The 19,649-nt window shown below is 44.3% G+C and overlaps 1 protein-coding gene and 1 pseudogene across 1 annotated transcript; both read right to left on the bottom strand.

The window, feature by feature from the left end:
* LOC122063368 overlaps positions 1 to 15,327 on the bottom strand; it is a 28,019-nt pseudogene extending 12,692 nt beyond the window's left edge.
* A 1,405-nt stretch (positions 15,328 to 16,732) lies between these two features.
* Positions 16,733 to 17,419, bottom strand: LOC122063367. Its single transcript, XM_042627083.1, has one exon. It carries the CDS (start codon positions 17,417 to 17,419, stop codon positions 16,733 to 16,735), a length of 687 nt encoding a protein of 228 aa, XP_042483017.1.
* Positions 17,420 to 19,649: the final 2,230 nt, after the last annotated feature.

Genomic DNA, 19,649 nt, shown 5'->3' with positions numbered 1-19,649 from the left:
TGCTGATCACCGGCGACCAACCCCATCCCCTGCCATCAACGCAGGCAGCGGTTACTAGGGCACAGGTAGGTATACTGTCAACCCACTCTCTGCCGTTTCCCTCTCGCCTCTTCTATCGTACCCAAGCCCACAAATCTCTACCCCTCTCTAACCTCTGATTCCTCTGCATCCCCTTGCCTGCTCGCCTTGCCGCTGACCTGATAAACCCTTACCTGAGATAGAGACCTGAAACCCCAATCGACTCCCACTCTCCTCTCGTCATATTGCCCCAAACACTCCCAGCAATCTCCTTTATCTTTATGCTCTGTCAATCACCTGTTGTCCCCTGCCCTCCCACTCTCGATTTCCCCCAAGACTTTGATTCCTCGACCTACAATCTTGACCTCCGATCTCCTTCTCTGCTCGCCATAACCAACCTGGCACTGTTGCTCCTCCATCTCGATCTAGCTACCCTGAAACCCCACCTCTTCCCTTGATCTCCACCTCTGCTTGCCGAAATCCCCCTTCAACCTAGCTACACTGAAACCCAACCACCATCTTCCCACCATCTCGATTACTACCAACAACTCTCTCTCTCTCTCTCTCTCAACTCTCACTGTCCTATCTGCAGAATTTTCACTATACTGACCTCCCCCCAGTTCCGCAACCCCTCTCTCCACTCACAAGCTCGAACCCTTAACAGGACCTACACCAGCCTGCGACCTACGTCTACCTTGCTTCTGCAACCCCCCCCCCCAAACGCTGATTCAATCTGTGCTCAACTATATATCGCTGCTGGAAACCCTCCCCCACCCTGATACGAACTGTGCTTAACTAAATTGGTTGGTTTCGATCGGTTTTGAGCACCTTGGAGTACCTGGGAGTGTGGAACCTCCACTGCCTACATTGGTTTAAGAGTAGTAAGGGATACTCCTCACATTTCTCCCTGTTACCTCCTTAATATATGTTCTCTATTTAGGTTGGTTCTGTTGGCATGTTCTTCTGATGTACATTGCTTAGTTATATGCTTAGATATTATATGCTTAGTTTTATTAGATATCTGTTTATTGCTGACTCTGAGTATTGACCCTAATCACTCTTATCGGTGTATATCCTGGTATTTTTTTTACATGGTTTATCACTGTTTAGCTATCTCACTTTTGGTGACCCTAATTGAATTTAACTGCGCAATTTCTTTATACTACTACCTGTCAGCTCCTGACTTACTGCTTGCAGGGTTCTTCTTTCAATACTGTCTAGACATTTGATTATCGTTGACCCTAATTGATTGCATCATTGCTTTCCTTTGTTTCTAATTCACAACTTTGTTTAGCTATTCTTTATCGAAAAAAAAAAAATTTGTTTACTGCTAACTCCAGCGGAGTTTAAGATTGTAATTCATTTGATGCAGCTCAGATAGACTTCAGGTTTGTGATATGTACTTCGCTCTTTTATGTTGAGACCTTTTATTCTTTTGTATTAGGATACATCTTCCTTTTATTTCTTACTATATTTATATACCTATATTTTTGGTGCGTCAGGTAGCATAGTTGTCACGGCGTCAAATCAATCCAAGACGGTGGAAGGGTGGCTAATCGATTTGGCGATGAATCGCCTGTTATGGCGTTGCCATGGCGGTCAAATCACCCATGTTTCATTTTTTATTTTCCCTATTTTCTAAAGTTATTTAGTATGCTACTTTTTCATTTCCCCTATTTTTTAAAGTTATTTAGCATGCTACAAGCCTACAATATATACCCTATAACATATAAAACCAACATTAAGCAACATCAATTCATCAAAAATCAACATAGCCCTATCAAAATCACCCTGTATTTTACAAAAAATCGACCGTCTAGTGAATCAGGCATGACTTGGCTTCCATGACAGTGCCATGGCGATGCCTATCAGCCAATGGCGACTGTCATTTGTGAGTCATGTAAATCGTAGTACTGCCATGAACTTCTTTTTCCGCCAGGACGCCAAATCGCCGCCTTGGCGACGCCATGACAACTATGTCAGGTAGGCAGCCAGCACCATGTTATATCCAGCCAATCCACCCTTAGCATGGATCCACGTATTTTTTTATTACATTTTATACCTATGTCTGTTTTCCACGTTGTCAAGGCATCCCACGCAAACGACACACGGTATCGATCTACTTTGCAACAAATTCAAGAGCATGTTAAGAATGTTAATAATATAAGGAGGATTCGATGTGCTTCCTGGAACATTGGATCTCTGACGGGCAAGAATTTGGAATTAATAGATGTTATGAGGAGGAGAAGGATTAACATTACATGTATCCAAGATACTAGATGGAAAGGGAAGAAAGCTAAGAAGTTGGACAACTTTAAACTTTGGCATTTGGGAGACCAAAGTAGAAGAGGTGGAGTTGGCATAGTGGTGGATAAAGACTTTAAGAACGACGTGGTAAATCTTAAAAGAGTGGGGGACAGGATCATATCCTCAAAGCTAGTGTTAGATAAAGAAGTGGTCAACATTATTAGCACTTATGCTCCACAAGCAGGATTGGATGAGAGCTGCAAGCTACAATTTTGGGAACACATGGATGAATTGATACATAGTTTTAGACCGGATGAAAAGATTATTATGGGAGGCGACCTGAACAGACACATTGGGAAGGATAGGAGAGGTTATGTAGAGGTGCACGGAGGCTATAGAGTTGGGAAGAGGAATGAGGGGGGAACCTCAGTTTTGGACTTCGCAACCGCCTATGATCTATCCATCGCTAACACCCTTTTCGCTAAAAGGGAAGAACACTTAATTACTTACAAAAGTGGACAGCATTCCAGTCAAATAGACTTCTTTCTCACTAGAAGGCCTGACAGATGGATGTGTAAGGATTGTAAGGTCATACCTGGGAAGAGTTTAGCCTCTCACATAGATTGTTGATCCTAGACATGTGCTTCCGTTTACCGAAGAAGAAAACAAGGAACCAAGTGTGCCCTAAGGTCAGGTGGTGGAGATTGAAAGGATAGTCAGTGGGGTTCTTTAAAGATAATGTGGTGAAGCATGGAAAGTGGGATTGTGAAGGGGATGCAAACACGATGTGGAATGAAATGACAGATTGCATTAAGAAACTTGCTAAGGAGGTTTTAGGGGTGGCTAGGGGTACTAATTTAGCCCCTAGAGAGACTTAGTGGTGGGATGTTGAGGTCCAGGCTGCCATCAAGAATAAAAAAGATAATTTTAAAATTTGGCAAAGGACTGGGGAAGTTAAAGATAAAGAGAGATATAAGGCCGCCAGGAACGAAGCAAGAAATATTTTAGGAAAAACAAGGGCAAGAAAAAATGATGATTTCTACAACAATTTAAATACCAAGGAAGGGGAAATGGATATCTATAAGATAGCTAAAATTCGAGAAAGGAAGAGCAGGGATCTTGAACAGGTTCGATGTACTAAGAATGAGGATGGCAGAGGGCTTGTGAAGGATGAAGCCATAAAGAGGAGATGGGATGAGTATTTTTGTAACTTGCTTAATGGAGACAACACCAATAGGAGTGGTTCGAGTAGCTTGCTCCACAACAAGAATCATAGGTATGTACACAAGATAGGAGTAATTGAGGTTAAAGAAGCCCTAAGGAAGATGAAAGTAGGGAAGACACCAGGTCCGGATGAGGTCCTTATTGAAGTGTGGAAGAGTTTAGGAGCACATGGAGTGGTTTGGTTAACCAAGTTGTTTAACAAAATTATGAACTCGAAAAAGATGCCTGATGAGTGGGGGAGAAGCATTATTGTCCCAATTTACAAGAATAAAGGCGATATCCAAAGCTGCAACAACTACAGAGACATAAAACTTATGAGTCATACGATGAAACTAAGGGAGAAGGTAATAAAAGTTCGCTTAAGAAGAGAAACTAATATCTCAGGGAACAAATCAGTTTCATGCCTGGGAGATCCACTACGGAAGCGATCTACCTTCTTGGGAGACTTATGGAAAAAGCCAAAACTTACAAGAGGGATCTCCGTATGGTCTTTATCGACCATGAAAAGGTCTATGACAGAGTTCCCAGAGATTTAATATGGCAAGTTTTAGAGGAAAAAGAAGTGTCAAGTAATTACGTGGATATAATTAAAGACATGTATGGAGATGTGGTGACTAGTGTGAGATCTATGGGAGGCCAAGGTGTTGAGTTCCCAATTAATATCGGGTTACATCAAGGATCCGCTTTAAGCCCCTACCTATTTACACTTGTCATGGATAATTTAACCAGGAATATTCAAGGAGAGGTCTCATGGTGTATGCTTTCTACAGATGATATTGTTCTGGTCAGTGAAACGGTGCCAAAGATTAATGATAAGTTGGAACTATGGAGATATACTTTGGAAACGAGAGGTCTCAAGATAAGTAGAACGAAGACGGAATATATGAGATGTAACTTCAGTCGATCGAGAATTGATAGCGAGGAAGTGAAAATTGAGGGGAGAGAGATCCCGCAAAGTGATTGTTTCAAATATCTGGGCTCTACGTTAAACAATGAAGGTGAGATTGATGATGATGTTTCCCACTGGATTAAAGCTAGATGGATGAAATGGAGAGGGGCTTCTGGAGTGTTATACGATCGACGTATTCCTCTAAAGCTCGAGGGAAAATTCTACAGGACTGCCATAAGACCAGTTATGATGTATGGTGCAGAATGTTGAGCAGTCAAGAAGCGTAACATAAATAAGTTGAGTGTGGCCGAGATGAGGATGTTGATATGGACGTGCGACAAAAATTTGAGAGATAGAATAAGAAATAGCCAAGTTATATTGGATTTGGGAGTTGCCCCCATTCAAGATAAGCTCAGAGAATCTTGAGTAAGATGGTTTAGTCATGTCCAAAGGAGGCTCTTGGATGCCCCAGTACGGAAGAGTGACCAGATGCAGATGTATGGAGCTAAAAGAGCTAGGGGCAGGCCAAAAATGACCATCGACGAGTTAATTAAAAAGAACATGCAAAAGGGTTGTCTGGAGGGCTAGGATCTGAGTTTCCGATTATTCACGAGTAGGATACCCCAAAGTCTTTTTTTTTTTTCAAATGCCTGCAGATCCATGTAGCCGACCTCATTTAGTTGGGATAAGGCTAAGCTTTGTTGTTGTTGTTTGTTCACCTAGAGTAAACTAGCCTTACATTAAATAGTGATGCAGATTAGACGAACAGGAGGAAGAGTGGAAGACCAGTAGGCCTTAGGCGGTTACTTAAGTCAGAATTGGACCAAGAGAATGGGCCAATCGGCTAGACTATAAACTCCAGATCGGTTGAAACACTTCAGTTTCTTACTCTATAATGGCACTTAAAGCTAGCCAATTGATGGGATAAAGTTGGAGTCAAGGAAGTTGTTCTTTACTTTATTTCTTCTTTATAATTTTATTTTGTCTTTAGATGGAATAGGCCTGATTTTTATTTTTTTTTTGATGAATTAACTAAATTAAATTAAAATGAGGAATGATGTAGGGTGGGTGCCAAGACAACTAGGTTTCCTACAAGGGGTCAATCCACTAGAGTAAGGAATACTCAATAAATATTCAATTGGGTTGGTTCAAAGTTGTTCAGCAAAGTACAGATTTAACATGCAAGATAATAGACTAATTAACAGGCAGCATCAGTCAATAAAAATCTAAGCATGAAAAAACACTTAAACTACCCAAGCGTCAAATGGGGGTATGGGGAAGGGAACATGGCGGCAAATATGTGTTAGGTTTAGCAAAATCAATCAAGACACTAAGCATAATAAGCAACCCGCGCAGTTCTCTAAAATCAGTCAACTAATAAGGTAAAATAGCAGGGATTTTTTTTTTTTTTAGGATAACAGAAAATAGATGGCTTGAAAAACAGAGATTAATTTCAGGTTTCAATGGGGGAGATAATGGGGATAATAAGCAGTCAATGGATGTGGAACAGGGGGTTTTATTTACCTTCTTGTTGTCCCGATTTGAGGAGAAATGGAGAAGCCGAAGTCCCCCAAAACAGAGGTGCAGTCCACCTTATTTGACGAGGAAGAAGGTCTAGCTTGATGATGTAGTGCTCAGCAGCAGCCCAACTTGATGAGGAACTCAGCAGCAACCCGGGTGGGGTCTATTCGATGGAGGTGATCTCCAGTTACTGTGAACAATGGCTGAAATAGTACAGCAGCAGCAGAGAGAACAAAAACAGCAAAAGAGAGAGATGAAAGTCAAGAAAAGAGAGAGCCGAGAAAGAGAGAGGACGAGAGTGAGAAAAGAGAGAGAGAGAGAGAGAGAGAGAGAGACGATGGTTTTTCTTCATTCATTAATTTTTTTCATTGTGGCCAATAGCCTTACATAAATAATAGGACAATTACTAAAAAAAGGAAAAGGCTAATCTAGAAACAACATCTCAAAAATAAAGAAGTTTCCTAAAAAAAACAAATAGGAGTATTATTTAGTTTCCTACTTAACTCAATGACCTAAATAAATAAGATACTGGGAAATAAACCTACTAAAACAACAAATCAAATGGGGCCCACAAAATCTTGGGTGATAGGAAAGAGAGAGGGAATCAACCAGCATTGGGTAAGGCTAGTCGATTCCTCCCTTCTTCCTTCTTCTTTCTTCTACTTCCTTCTATTCTTCTAGCCACAAAGATGGTTATTTCTTCTTCTTCTTGCGTCTGTACACCTTGATGTCTCCATCAACTCTCCCCGGCTTGGAAGAATTCACCTCCGGTGAATTAGAGCTCATGTAATATTCAAGCAGGTCTGGGTTGAGTTGTTGGATTTCTTGCAATGTAATCCAGGTGTTGTCAATTTCCGGACGTCCACACCACTTGACCAAGAACTCTCTAGAACCTCCAGTGTGTGTGGACACAATCCTCTCATCAAGGATTTCCACTTCTTCAGTTCTTCTCGTGACCTTAGGCACAGGTGGTAATGAGATGGGGGGAAGTGGTTGGCTTGGCTTAGAAGTCTCATCAATAGTGAAGGGGAAGTCCTCAAGGTCATCAGGATAGAAAGGGGTAAAGGTAGAGGTACCATGGTATGAGACTAGGTCTTCAACATTGAAAATATTACTGATCTCCATACTAGCTGGCAGATCAAGGACATACGCATTGGCACCTATCCTCTTGAGTACCTTAAACGGACCTGTGCTACGAGCATGTAGCTTACTCGCTTTTCCCCTAACAAAACGTTGCGGCTTGATTCTTACCATCACCATATCGCCCTCTTGAAATTCTTGTAGCCTTCTGAGCACATTTGCCTTCGATTTGTATTACTCATTGCTCAGTGCTATATGTTTTCTTATGCCTGCATGCAAATCATGTATATACTGAGCAAAAGATTCGGCTGACTGGGAGGTCCTAGAACTAGACACTACTGGGATAAGGTCTATGGGTGCCCGGGACTGGTATCCTGAACAGATCTCAAAGGGGGACAGACCAGTGTTACAGTTCTTAGAACTATTATATGCAAACTCAGCCTGGCTAAGAACTCGATCCCAACTGGTAAGGTGTTCTCCTATAAGGCAACGCAATAAATTCCCGAAGCTCCTATTGACAACCTCGGTCTGACCATCGGTCTGAGGGTGGAAAGAGGAGAAACGGAGCTTCGTGCCCATCATCCGCCATAGGGTCCTCCAAAAATGACTGGTGAACTTAACATCCCTATTTGACACTATGGTGAGGGGCAACCCATGGTACTTGACAACCTTATTAAAGAAAATTCTAGCTACTATGGATGCATCGGAGGTCTTAGAGCATGGGATGAAATGGGCCATCTTCGAGAAGCGGTCCACAACCACATAACAGAATCATGGCCTCTCGAAGTTCTTGGTAGACCAAGCACGAAGTCCATGCTAAGGTCCTGCCAAGGGGAATGGGGAACGGGTAGGGGAGTGTACAATCCCATGTTTTGTTTTTGTTGTTTGGAAGTCTGGCACGTCCTACACTGACTCACAACTCTAGCAACATACTTCTTCAGCCCTGACCAAAAGAATTGGTCCTCAACGTGGGTGATGGTCCTATCTCGACCGAAATGGCCAGCGACTCCCCCAGCATGCAATTCCCAGATCAAGAAATCTCGGAGTGAAGTCCTGAGAATGCACAACTTGCTTCCTTTCAAAAGGAAGCCCTCCCTAAGTAGGTAGTCTGAGCGGTTGACCGGGTTGCCTTCACTTAAGGACGTGAATGGCTCATTGAAATCAGGACAGGTGGGGTATTAGTCCTTGACTCGCTCGAACCCTACAACCTTTACACTCATTGCCTGGAGTAGCACACTAGCCTGACTCCTAGCATTGGCGCGACTGAGGAATATGTTCACCCAGTTCAGTGCATCTACGCAGTATTCTTGACACCAGGTCTGTGCTTGAGCACAAAAGTGTACTCTTGGAGAAACTCAACCCACTTGGCATACCTCTAGTTTAAGTTTCTTTTGGGCACTCAGGTATCTCAGAGCCTGGTGGTCAGAGAATAGCACGAACTCTTGCGGTAAAAGGTAATGTCGCCAATAGCACAGTGATTGGACAACTGCATAGAATTCCTTGTCGTACGTGGAATAACGCTGCCTAGCTTCATTAAGCTTCTCACTAAAATAGGTAACAGGGTGGCCCTCTTGTCCTAAGACACCACCTATCCCAATACCAGATGCATCGCAATTCACTTCAAAGACCTTAGAGAAATCTGGGAGGCGCAGGACTGGAGCTTCAGTCATAAGCTTTTTAATCTCATTAAAGGCCTTCATAGCACTCTTAGTCCATTGAAAGTCCTTTTTCATGCAATCGGTGATAGGAGACATAATGGAACTAAACCGGGAGATGAACCTCCTGTAGAAAGTGGCTAAGCCATGAAAGTTTCTTACCTCATAGACATTAGTTGGCTCAGGCCACTCTACAATCGCTCTCACTTTCTCAGGGTCAGCAGATACTCCCTGAGTTGACACAACAAATCCTAGGAAGATGACTTGATCACTCATGAAGGTGCACTTCTTGAGGTTGACATAGAGTTTCTCTTGTAAGAGCACATGAAAAACCTTCTGTAAGTGATCCAAGCGGGAAGACGGGGTCTTACTATAGATGAAGATGTCATCAAAGTAAACCACTAGGAACTTGCCAATGAATGGTTGAAGCACTTGATTCATTATCCTCATGAAGATGCTAGGTGCATTTGACAAGCCAAAAGGCATGACTAACCACTCAAAGAGGCCATCCTTCGTCTTGAAGGCTGTCTTCCACTCATCTCCAGGCCTAACTCTAATCTGGTGGTACCCGCTCTTGAGATCAATCTTCGAAAAGATCAAAGAGTTAGCCATCATATCCAGCATATCATCAAGCCTAGGGATAGGGAATCTATACTTGATGGTGATTTTATTGATGGCCCTACTATCAACACACATACGTCAGGTGCCATCTTTCTTTGGCGTGAGCAAGGCAGGTACAGCACACGGGCTAAGGCTCTCCCTAATGAATCCCTTCTACAACAGTTCATCCACTTTCCGTTTGAGTTCGGCGTGTTCTTTGAGATTCATTCGGTAATGGGGTAAGTTTGGTAGAGAGGATTCTGGAACTAAGTCAATAGCGTGCTAGATGTCACGCATAGGCGGTAACTCATTAGGTAGTTCCTCAGGGAATAACCTCTCGAATTTTCTCAACAAGGGTTACACTTCTCTAGGAGCCTCAGTGAATAAGCGTGACCTATCGGTATTACTCTGTATGGCAACTAGAGCATAAATCACCCCCGACTCGTGACACTCTCCTTCAAATTGTTGTTGATTTAAAATGTTGAGTGTTTTCGTGGGTGTGTGTTTGGATGTACTTCCCTTATGTTCTAGAACCTTAACTTCCTAGAGGGCACTAGGGATCAATCTGATCTTCTTCCCTTTGAACTCAAAGACATAGGTGTTAGACTTCCCGTAATTGGTGACATCCCGGTCATATAACCAGGGTCTACCTAGGATGATGTAGGCAACATCCATCTCTAGGACATCACACCATACTCGATCCTCATATCCTGCAAAGTGTAAGGGAACTAAACACCTCAGATTAACGGGAATGGTGGACTGATCAACCCAGGCGACCTTGTAAGGCTTGGGGTGGGGTTCAGGTTTGAGGCCCATTCGAGCGACAGTACTCTTGGCGACCACATTCATGTAACTCCCGCTATCTATGGCGACGCAGCAGTTCTTGCCCTGATGACATGTGTAAGTGATGAAAATATTAGTTCGCCGCCAATCATCGCTACTCCTAGGTTGTGAGACCATGCATCGCACGATGCCGAGCATGAGGTCACCGGCCTCCTCGGTGTCCTCATCAGATATGGTCTCATCTGGTCTATGGTCCTTATACTCATGGTCCTGAAAACCCTCTTGGTCACCTTCTTCAGGGGTCTACTCTCCCACATAAAGATTTCTATTGGGACACTCTCTGGAGAAGTGACCAAACCCGCAACACTTGAAGCACTGTTGTTGCCCACTACTCTTGGGTGTTTCACCCAAAATTCCTTTACCCTTGTTGTCAAATTGACGCTGTGGTGCAGCAGGGATTTTTGGGAATCCAGTTGAGCCTTGGGGTGGTTTTCTAAATTGGGACTCCCCAACTTGGAAGCTCTTCCTCTGAGAATAAGTTCTCATGGAGGATTCTATCTCAAGAGATATCCTGAACGCCTGTGGAACGTCTCGCACCAGGTGGGGTGCCATACGAGACTGAATTTCGGAGTTGAGCCCGGTAAGGAATCTGGATAATGTCTGCTCAACGTCCTCCCGAATATGGCTTCTAATTTTCAATTCATTGAACTTGCTCATGTATTCAGTCACAGTCAACTTTCCTTGCTTCAGGGTATTCATTTCATTCAACAACTGGAGCCTTTAAGTGATAGGAAAAAATTCCCTCTTGAGCCGCTATTGTATTTCTACCCAAGTGGTGATTGGCTCAAGTCCTAGGTGGTCCTTCTGGTACTCTAGGTCTGTCCAGAAGTCTTGGGTAGCTCCAATAAGCTTGAAATTAGCAAATCAGTAGCGGACTTCCTCTGGCATATCGTAGAAATCAAAGTACATATCCATTTGCTTGATCCAATCCAGAAGGATCCTAGCATCAATCTGACCATTATAGGTAGGGGCATCTACCTTAGTCATCCGTCTGACATCAAAGCCCCTATCAAGATGCTCATAACCCTCATCATCTCCGTTTGGGTTTGGCGTCTTGGCGGTGGGCCTCGACCCCTACCCCGATCCCTACCAGGCCCCGGGCCTTGGAATTTATCCCCTATCTAGTCATAACCATTAGTCTGGTTATTCTCGTTTACTTCCTCAGGGTTAGGGCCTCTGTCCCTAGGTTCAATGCCAGATGTGTTATGGCCTTGCCGTCCATCAGGGTTTTGGGCGCTTGTCTCGAGGGCAGCCAACTTATCGGTAAGGGCTTGGAGATGGATAGCTTGTGTCTCCTGTATGGCTTGAACGGCTTTCATAAATTCAGCCATTTGCTCAGATTGGGTGGAGGTGCTAGGGGGGTCAGACATATCTTGGTATGCTCTACCACTACTAGTAAACATAAGGAAATGGGCAACCAAGGTACGGTTGCCACCAAAGACTCAAGGTCTACTCAAGATCTCCAATTGAGACAAGTAGTTAGCCCTTTCAATCTTGAGGTCAAAAATTTCCCTCTCAAGTATGTGCTTTTGGAGGGAATAGCATCCAATGCTATTTGGTCCCGCCAACTTAAGAAAGAAAAGGGTGTCCTCTAATCTATGGTATCGCTCTCTTAGCTCAGACTCGACTATAGACAGATGGTGACGGAGACTAGACCACAAAAGGTAAGACATGTGAACAAGGGGCAGCAGTACCTAATTACCCTAAACCTAGACAAAACCATGCTCTGATAACAAGATGATGTAGGGTGGGTGCCTAGACAACTAGGTTTCCCACAAGGGGTCAATCCACTAGAGTAAGGAATACTCAATAGGTCTTGAATTGGGTTGGTTCAAAGTTGCTCAGCAAAGTACAGATTTAACATGCAAGATAATAGACTAATTAACAGGGCAGCATCAGTCAATAATAATCTAAGCATGAAAAAACACTTAAACTACCCAAGCGTCAAATGGGGGTATGGGGAAGGGAACATGGCGATAAATATGTGTTAGGTTTAGCACAAATCAATTAAGACACTAAACATAATAAGTAACCCGCGCAGTTCTCTAAAATCAGTCAACTAATAAGGTAAAACAGCAGGGATTTTTTTTTTTTTTTTTAGGATAACAGAAAATAGATGGCTTGAAAAACAGAGATTAATTTCAGGTTTCAGTGGGGGAGATAATGGGGATAATAGGCAGTCAATGGATGTGAAACAGAGGGGTTTTATTTACCTTCTTGCTGTCCCGATTTGAGGAGAAATGGAGAAGCCGAAGTCCTCCAAAACAGAGGTGCAGTCCACCTTATTTGACGAGGAAGAAGGTCCAGCTTGATGATGTAGTGCTCAGCAGCAGCCCAACTTGTTGATGAACTCAACAGCAACCCGGGTGGGGTCTATTCGATGGAGGTGATCTCCAGTTACTGTGAACAATGGCTGCAATAGTGCAGCAGCAACAAAGGGAACAGAAACAGAAAAAGAGAGAGATAAAAGTCGAGAAAAGAGAGAGAGCCGAGAAAGAGAGAGGACGAGAGTGAGAAAAGAGAGAGGGAGAATTGTGAGAGAGAGAGACGAATGGTTTTTCTTCATTCATTAATTTTTTTCATTGTGGCCAATGGCCTTACATAAATAATAGGATAGTTACTAAAAAAAAAGAAAAGGCTAATCTAGGAACATAATCTCAGAAATAAAGAAGTTTCCTAAAAAAAAACAAATAGGAGTGTTATTTTGTTTCCTACTTAACCCAATGACCTAAATAAATAAGATACTGGGAAATAAACCTACTAAAACAACAAATCAAATGGGGCCCACAAAATCTTGGTTCCTCCGTTCTTCCTTCCTTCTTCCTTCTTCTTTCTTCTACTTCCTTCTATTCTTCTAGCCACAAAGATGACTATTTCTTCTTCTTCTTGCGTCTGTACACCTTGATGTCTCCATCAAGAAGAATATACAAGAGAGGGCCTCACATGGAGACAGGAAAGGGGGGGAGACCCCAGGAGACAACAATGAGCCTATTCCTTGGGGAATCAAAAACCGGACTGATGTAGATAAGTCACTTGGGCTTATTTTATTGCAATTAAGCCTTGGATTGTGTTATGTATGTGTTGGGCCTTTGATCCCATGGGTTTTCTTTGAAATTGGTCACTTTAATAGGCCTAAAATATGAGTAGAAGGTAGGAAAACGATATTTTATTCATTAATTTAATTAGTTGTTATTTAATTCAATAAAGGCCCATTAGGCCATTAGTTGGTTGTAAAGTCCTATATGGACTATTAGTTAGTTAGTCCTACTCTATGTTGGAGTCATAAAGTCAAGTCCTAGTCCTATTTTGAATTCCTAGTTGTAATAGAAGTGTCTAGTCCTATTGGGAAACTAGCTCCTAATTGTAGTAGGAGTGTTTAGTCCTACTGGGAAACTAGCTCCTAGTATTATTATGATTGTAAACTTCCCCTCTATAAATAGAGAGGCATATGTACCATTATTGAACAAATTTTGAATGAAAGAAATTTTGCATTTATGAAAGAAAGTTTGCAACTAAATGCTTAGAGCAGCTGAGATAGCTGTGGGTGAGAAGCCCAGGCTGAGATAGCCACTTCATTTATTCTCTTTCACCCTTCTAAACCCCCCATCTATTTTATTCTTCTTTTTTTATTTTATTTGTTGTAACATTCAAGAGATATAATTCAGATTCTGATAAAAGTCTCTAGAAATCAGAACCGATCAGCAATCCTAGTGGGAATAGAAGAGAGATCGATCTCCTCTCTTTCTCTCTTCTGTACTCTGTTCAGCCAGGTCTTCAATCAGGGTATTCCAAGCCTCATAAGGGTCCCACAATCCTTACCTAATCACTGTTAGAAGCATTCAGCTGCTATTCTTGAAGGTTCTTCTCAGTTTTCTCTCCTAGGTCAGAAAATCAAGAAAGCTTGTAACTTCACAACCAGCAGTCAGAATCCTCTCAACTTTGGGGGTTTTTGTACTCTCCCTAGGGACTATCTACGCCCAAGAGTGCAACTCAATCGGACTCCTACAGCCCTGACCGCACCTCTCTCTCTCCAGCTCTATAACAGGTCTCTCTCTCCTAGCGGGTTAGGTATTGGGCTGGTTTTGCTCCTATATGGGTATTGTATCCTTGGGGATTTATTTGATGGTATTATTTCTTTGTTTCTTACTCCTATTTGTATTGTTTAGGGTTATAAACTGCGAAGTTAGTCACTTGTAATCTACTCCTGCATTACGGACGATGAGGCAGGTATGCAAGCTTTGTAGACACATCAAAGTAGATGGCGTTCCAAATCTGATCATAGGAGCGAGATTTGGAAGTCCATCTTCGAAGATTTCTCTCCATCCAAAGGTGGTTGATGGTAGCACAGAACGCGAGTTTTCCAGCAATATCACAAATGGAGGGCCCCTGAAATGTCATATCAACCGGTATCCACTCTCTGCTGAAGGGAAGGGATCTCCTACTAGAGGGCCAACAACGACCAAGAACTTTTTTCCAAATGATGGAGGAGAAGGGACAAGCAAAGAAAAAATGATTTATATCTTCAATTCCATTCCAACAAAAAAAAATAGGCAGGAGGGACTTGGATGTGTCTATAGTTAAGGAAGGACTGGGTGGGGAGGCAATTTGAGAGAGCCTACCAGGCAGTGAAGCTGTGGTGGGGGATATGACCCTTGAACCAAACCAGTTTCCTCCAAGGGACTAAGGAGGCAGTTGATCTCACAAAATTTCATGCAAATGAAGAGCTAAAGACTTTGGTGGGTGATGGATTCCAAATGATAGTGTCCTCTCTACCTCTGTGACCAGGGGGAAAGGAGGGAGGCTAGACTAGATGTTAGCCAGAGGAGGGGGAGAGAGGGGGGCCCAAGCATAATTCAGGATGATGGAAGAAACAGTGGAAAAACGGTCTATCCCAGTGGAGTAGATGGTCCTAGGGCTAAAGGATTGCACGAGGCAGGAGCCAAGGGTCAAGCCAGAGAAGGGTGGAAGTCCCTCTGCCAATAAAGTAGGAGTAGACCCAGGATATCCAGATGCTATTGTGTTTAGTCACAATTCTCCAAATGAGTTTAAGGATACCCACGGAATTTGTCTTTTATGCTTCTGAGGCCCAGGCCTCCTTCAGATTTGGGAAGGCAAACATTTTTCCAAACTGATAGGGTGGAGGAACTTTGAGGCTTATGAGCCTTTCCAAAGAAAAGAGCAAATAAGGGATTCACTTGCTTTGACTGTGGAGGAGGGAAGAACAAAGATTCCAGACCAATAGAGGTACATTGACTGCAGCACAGATCTGCAAGTTCGAGCCTTCCCGCATAGGATAGGAGTTTGCTCTTCTATAACTAAAGCCTTTTTCGCAGAAGGTCCAGGATTGAAGTGCAATGATGGCCAAAGAGCCTAGCGGGAATGAGAGGGAGACCAAGATACTTTACTGGAATGGAGCCAAGGGAAAAACCCGTAGTCTCAAGAAGGCGGGCAAAGGCAGCTTTGGAGATTCCAGAGGCAAAGATGCGATATTTAACAGGATTGATCCTAAGACCCGAGAGATGCTCAAAAAGACGAAGGGATTGTATGATGGGAGAAATGGAAGTATGATCGGCTTTAGAGAAGATCATCAAGTCATCCGCAAAGGCAAGATGAGTGAGGGAAAGAGCCTTACATTTAGGGATAAGAGAGATGAGATGGAGGTCAGTAGAGGATTGGATCGATCTGAAGAGGACCTCAAGCGCCAGGCAGAAGAGAAAAGGGGATAGGGGGCATCCTTGGCGAATACCAGCAGAGGACTGGAAGTAACCCGCTGGACTGCCATTCACCGGATGAAGAATCGGGGGGGTAGAGATGCAAGCAAGAATCCAACGGAAAAAATTTAGGGGAAAGGACATTTAGAGCAAGACAGTTGTGATGAAATCCCAGTGGATAGAGTCAAAGGCCTTGTGAAGATCAATCTTCAGAAGGGCCGCCGAGCCATGAGATTTCCTCTCGAATCCCCGGACAATCTCGTGGCAGAGAATGATATTGTTAGCAATACTCCTGCCAGAGATGAAAGCAAATTGGTTCAAACTGACCAGGGAGTCGATGACCATTTGAATGCAGTTTGCCAGAATTTTGGCAATGAATTTGTAGATTAGGTTGCAAAGGGAGATGGGTCTGAACTCCTGCATGGAAGAGGCTCCCTCAGATTTGGGAATAAGGCAGAGGAAGGTGTGGTTTACTCCATTGATCTGACTGGGATCAAAGAAGAAACTTTTGATTGCTTTGATGAGATCCAACTTTATGATATCCCAGCAAGAGGAGAAGAAACCCATGCTAAAACCGTCGGACCTGGAGCCTTATTTGCTTTGTGGGAGAGGACAGCAGTGGTGATCTCATCATCAAAGGGGATGGCTTGGAGAGAGGGGAGGAGATGATCAGGAACGAATTTATTGATTAGGGAAGGAGGGAGAGGGGTGGGAGGAGGGACAGGGGAGGGGTTGAAAAGGTCAGTGAAGAAGGAGGAGGCTTCATTTTTAATGTCAGAGGGATTGAGAAGGGTAGAGCCATCTCGAGCAAGGAGGAGGGGGATGGAGTTTGCATTGATGCGCCCTTTAATGGAGCGGTGAAAGAAAGCAGAGTTTGAATCTCCAAGCTCAAGCCATTTTACGCGGGATTTTTGCTTGAGAAAACTCTCTTCTTGGGATAGAAGCTAAGAGAGCTCCAGGAAGGTAGATTTCTCTTCCTCTGCTAAGGCAATATTATGAAGATCCGTTAGGAGACTAGCTTGGATGGTTTCAAGCTTCTCCCTGCAAACAGAGACTCTATCAGAGATGTTGCTAAAACATCTAGAGTTCCAGCTCCTGAGAGCAGCTTTAACATTCTTAAGCTTCCTAGAGAAGACAATAAGGGGGGAGGAGAAAGCATGAACTGGAAGATTCCAAACATCCTGGACAAGAGTGGAGTAATCAAGGTGGAGGGTCGACATGTCAAAAAATTTGAATGGTTTTGGACCAAAGGAAGAGGTGGAGTAGGCATGGAGAGAAATAGGATAGTGATCCGAGATGGTAGGGGCATCAAAAGTAGCAAAGGAAGTGGGGAAGGAAGAGAGCCACTCCTCATTTACAAGGGCCCTATCGAGCTTACAGGCCACCCTATCAGCCCCACTTCTACGGTTCTGCCAAGTGAGGTTTGAACCCAACCATCTAAGGTCATTCATGCTAATGTCTTCAAGGCAATTGTTGAAAGCCTCGACAAAAGCAGGATCAATGGGGCTACCTCCCTGCTTCTCAGTAGCAGCCCTGACAACATTAAAGTCACTCACAATTCCCCATGGATTGAAGTTCATGGATGAGGAAATAGAGAGAAGGGCGTCCCAAAGGGAGTCTTTCCTGGGCATGGTTGAGAGCATAGATGATAGTGAGAAAACAAAAATTCGTTCCAGCCAGGTCAGAAATGGATAGATGAATATATTGCGCAGAGGAGGCAATGGAGGTGATACGGAGAAGGAGGGGGTTCCATAATATCCAAATCCGACCGTTGGGGCAAAAAGAATAATTGGCAAGGAAGGACCAGGATGGAGCTATCAAGGAGACAATGCGAGTGGCATTTTCCTCAAGGACTTTAGTCTCAAGTAAACAGCAAAGGGGGGAGCCGGACGATTTGATTTTGGATCGGATGGAAGCATGCTTTGCTAAGGAGTTTAGGCCTCAGATATTCCAGATTAACCAAGGGGACATGATGAAGAATTGGGGGTCGGGGGCAAGGGCTCTAGAGAGCTCGGGCTAGGCTGCTATTGGCCAAAGGAGGATTTACCTTTTCGATGATGGTACTCTTTTGTTAGAGGTGGCTGGGTTGAGGCTGACACAGTAGGGCGGCCTGCAGAGGACGACCGAGTGCTGAGCTTGGAAAATTGCGTTGTGTGAGTGCTTCTGGGCAGAAGCTTCTTTTTGGGTTCAACACCAATGGCAGATGGGGCAACGCCTTGAGGGAAGGAGTCGATGGAAAGGCTGGCAGGCATCAATGCTGTTGACACGATCACTTATTAGAGCTAGTTGGATGCAGAATGAGGCAGATTGTCAGGCATCGATGCTGTGGTTGTAGACTGGGCATGGTGGTGGCTGGGCACAGCGGAGGCACCGTGGGGCTGTCCAAGTCAAGAGTTGTGGAGCTTTCCGAGAAAGCAAAGGAGATGACATTGCAGGACTTGGCCATCTCAGCAGGAGGGTGCAGGTCAATGGTGGTGGGCGGAGCAACGACCGTAAGGAGGGGATCCTTCAACATGGAGTCCAAGTATAAGGGAGTTGGAGAGACTTGATCGACGGCGAGAGGAGCTCGCATTTCTTCAGGGGCATCAACAGAGTCCAGGGCGAGAGGAGCTCGCGAACTGGGAGAGATTGCGGCAAGGGGTATGCAAATTCGCGGTGGTAGAGAGAACGAGGGCGAGAGCAGCTCGGGAAGCCAGAAGGAGGGAAGGGTTGCGGAACAGGCCGTTAGGTAGAGGTGGAGGTCTAGTCGGGTCAGGTAGGTGGTGATTTGAGGTTGGATGGATCTGGTTTAAAGGAGGCCGGTGGTAAAGGTCCTAAGTTAGGCCCATAGGCGGTAAGGGAGAGCTTAGGGTATTTTGGTCCATAGTGGTGGGCTGGGCTAAGTTTTGAGGTGGGAAAGAGTGGCCAGGAGATAAGTTCACAAAAGGCTCAGGGCTTAAGGAGGTAGCGGGCTGGGCTAGGTAGGAGGCAGCAGGCTAGGCCAGAGAGGGAAGGAAAGGAAGAAAGGAAGATTTAGGACTGAGAGGTAAAGGAGGGGATGGGGAGGTGGCGTGTGAGGGTATAAGATTAAGGGGCGAGGTGTCCGAGGAGGGGGTTTCAACTTCGTCAGAGGAAGAGTCCTCGTCAGAGGAGCTTGACGACAAAGAATCCGAGGAAGCCTTTTCAGAAGAGGCCAAGATCAACTGGTCACTATCAGGTTCAGAGAGTCTGGAGGAGTCCTTGACGCTGTCATCGGAGACATCGAGATTTTCCAGAATGGAGAATCTGTTGGTGCCGTTGGTCTGATGGCGAAGGACCACTGGTCCAAGGATGGGCTTTCTGATCAGAGCAAGCATGTCAGTTGTGGTGCCAAGAAGGGCCATACGACTTCTACTTCGGCAGCGGCGATGGCGGGATTTTTTCCGGCTAATAGTTTCAGCAGGTAGGGGAAATTCCTAAGTTTGAGAATCATGGTGATCCAACTGAACCGAAGGGGCGACTTGAGGCACACAAACTTTTAAATGATGCCCAAATGCTTTGCATGTGACACAGTGAGGCAGAATCCAATCGTAGTGGACCGATTGAGCGAATAAAAATCCATTTTCTTCGTTTATGATTATCTCAGATGGAGGGGTGACTTCTGCAGAAATATCCGCGCATATTCGGGCAAACCCAATGCGATCCATCACTTTAGTACGATAGTCTGGGAACAACAGTTTTCCGATCACAAAGCCGACCAAACTTAGACCCTTTTCACCCCAATAATAGAGAGGGAGGTTTGGTAGCGATACCCAGATGGGGGCAGATTTGAAGTTTACTTTGCTTATATTTGAGAACTGATCCCATTTTGTGAGAAAGATCGGCTTGTTCCCTACCCGCCTG

Source organism: Macadamia integrifolia, unplaced genomic scaffold, assembly GCF_013358625.1.
Source record: "Macadamia integrifolia cultivar HAES 741 unplaced genomic scaffold, SCU_Mint_v3 scaffold1303, whole genome shotgun sequence".
In the NCBI taxonomy this organism is placed as follows: domain Eukaryota; kingdom Viridiplantae; phylum Streptophyta; class Magnoliopsida; order Proteales; family Proteaceae; genus Macadamia; species Macadamia integrifolia.
The sequence above is the reverse complement of the archived record's forward strand: the minus strand, read 5'-3'. Positions and strand labels throughout refer to the sequence as shown.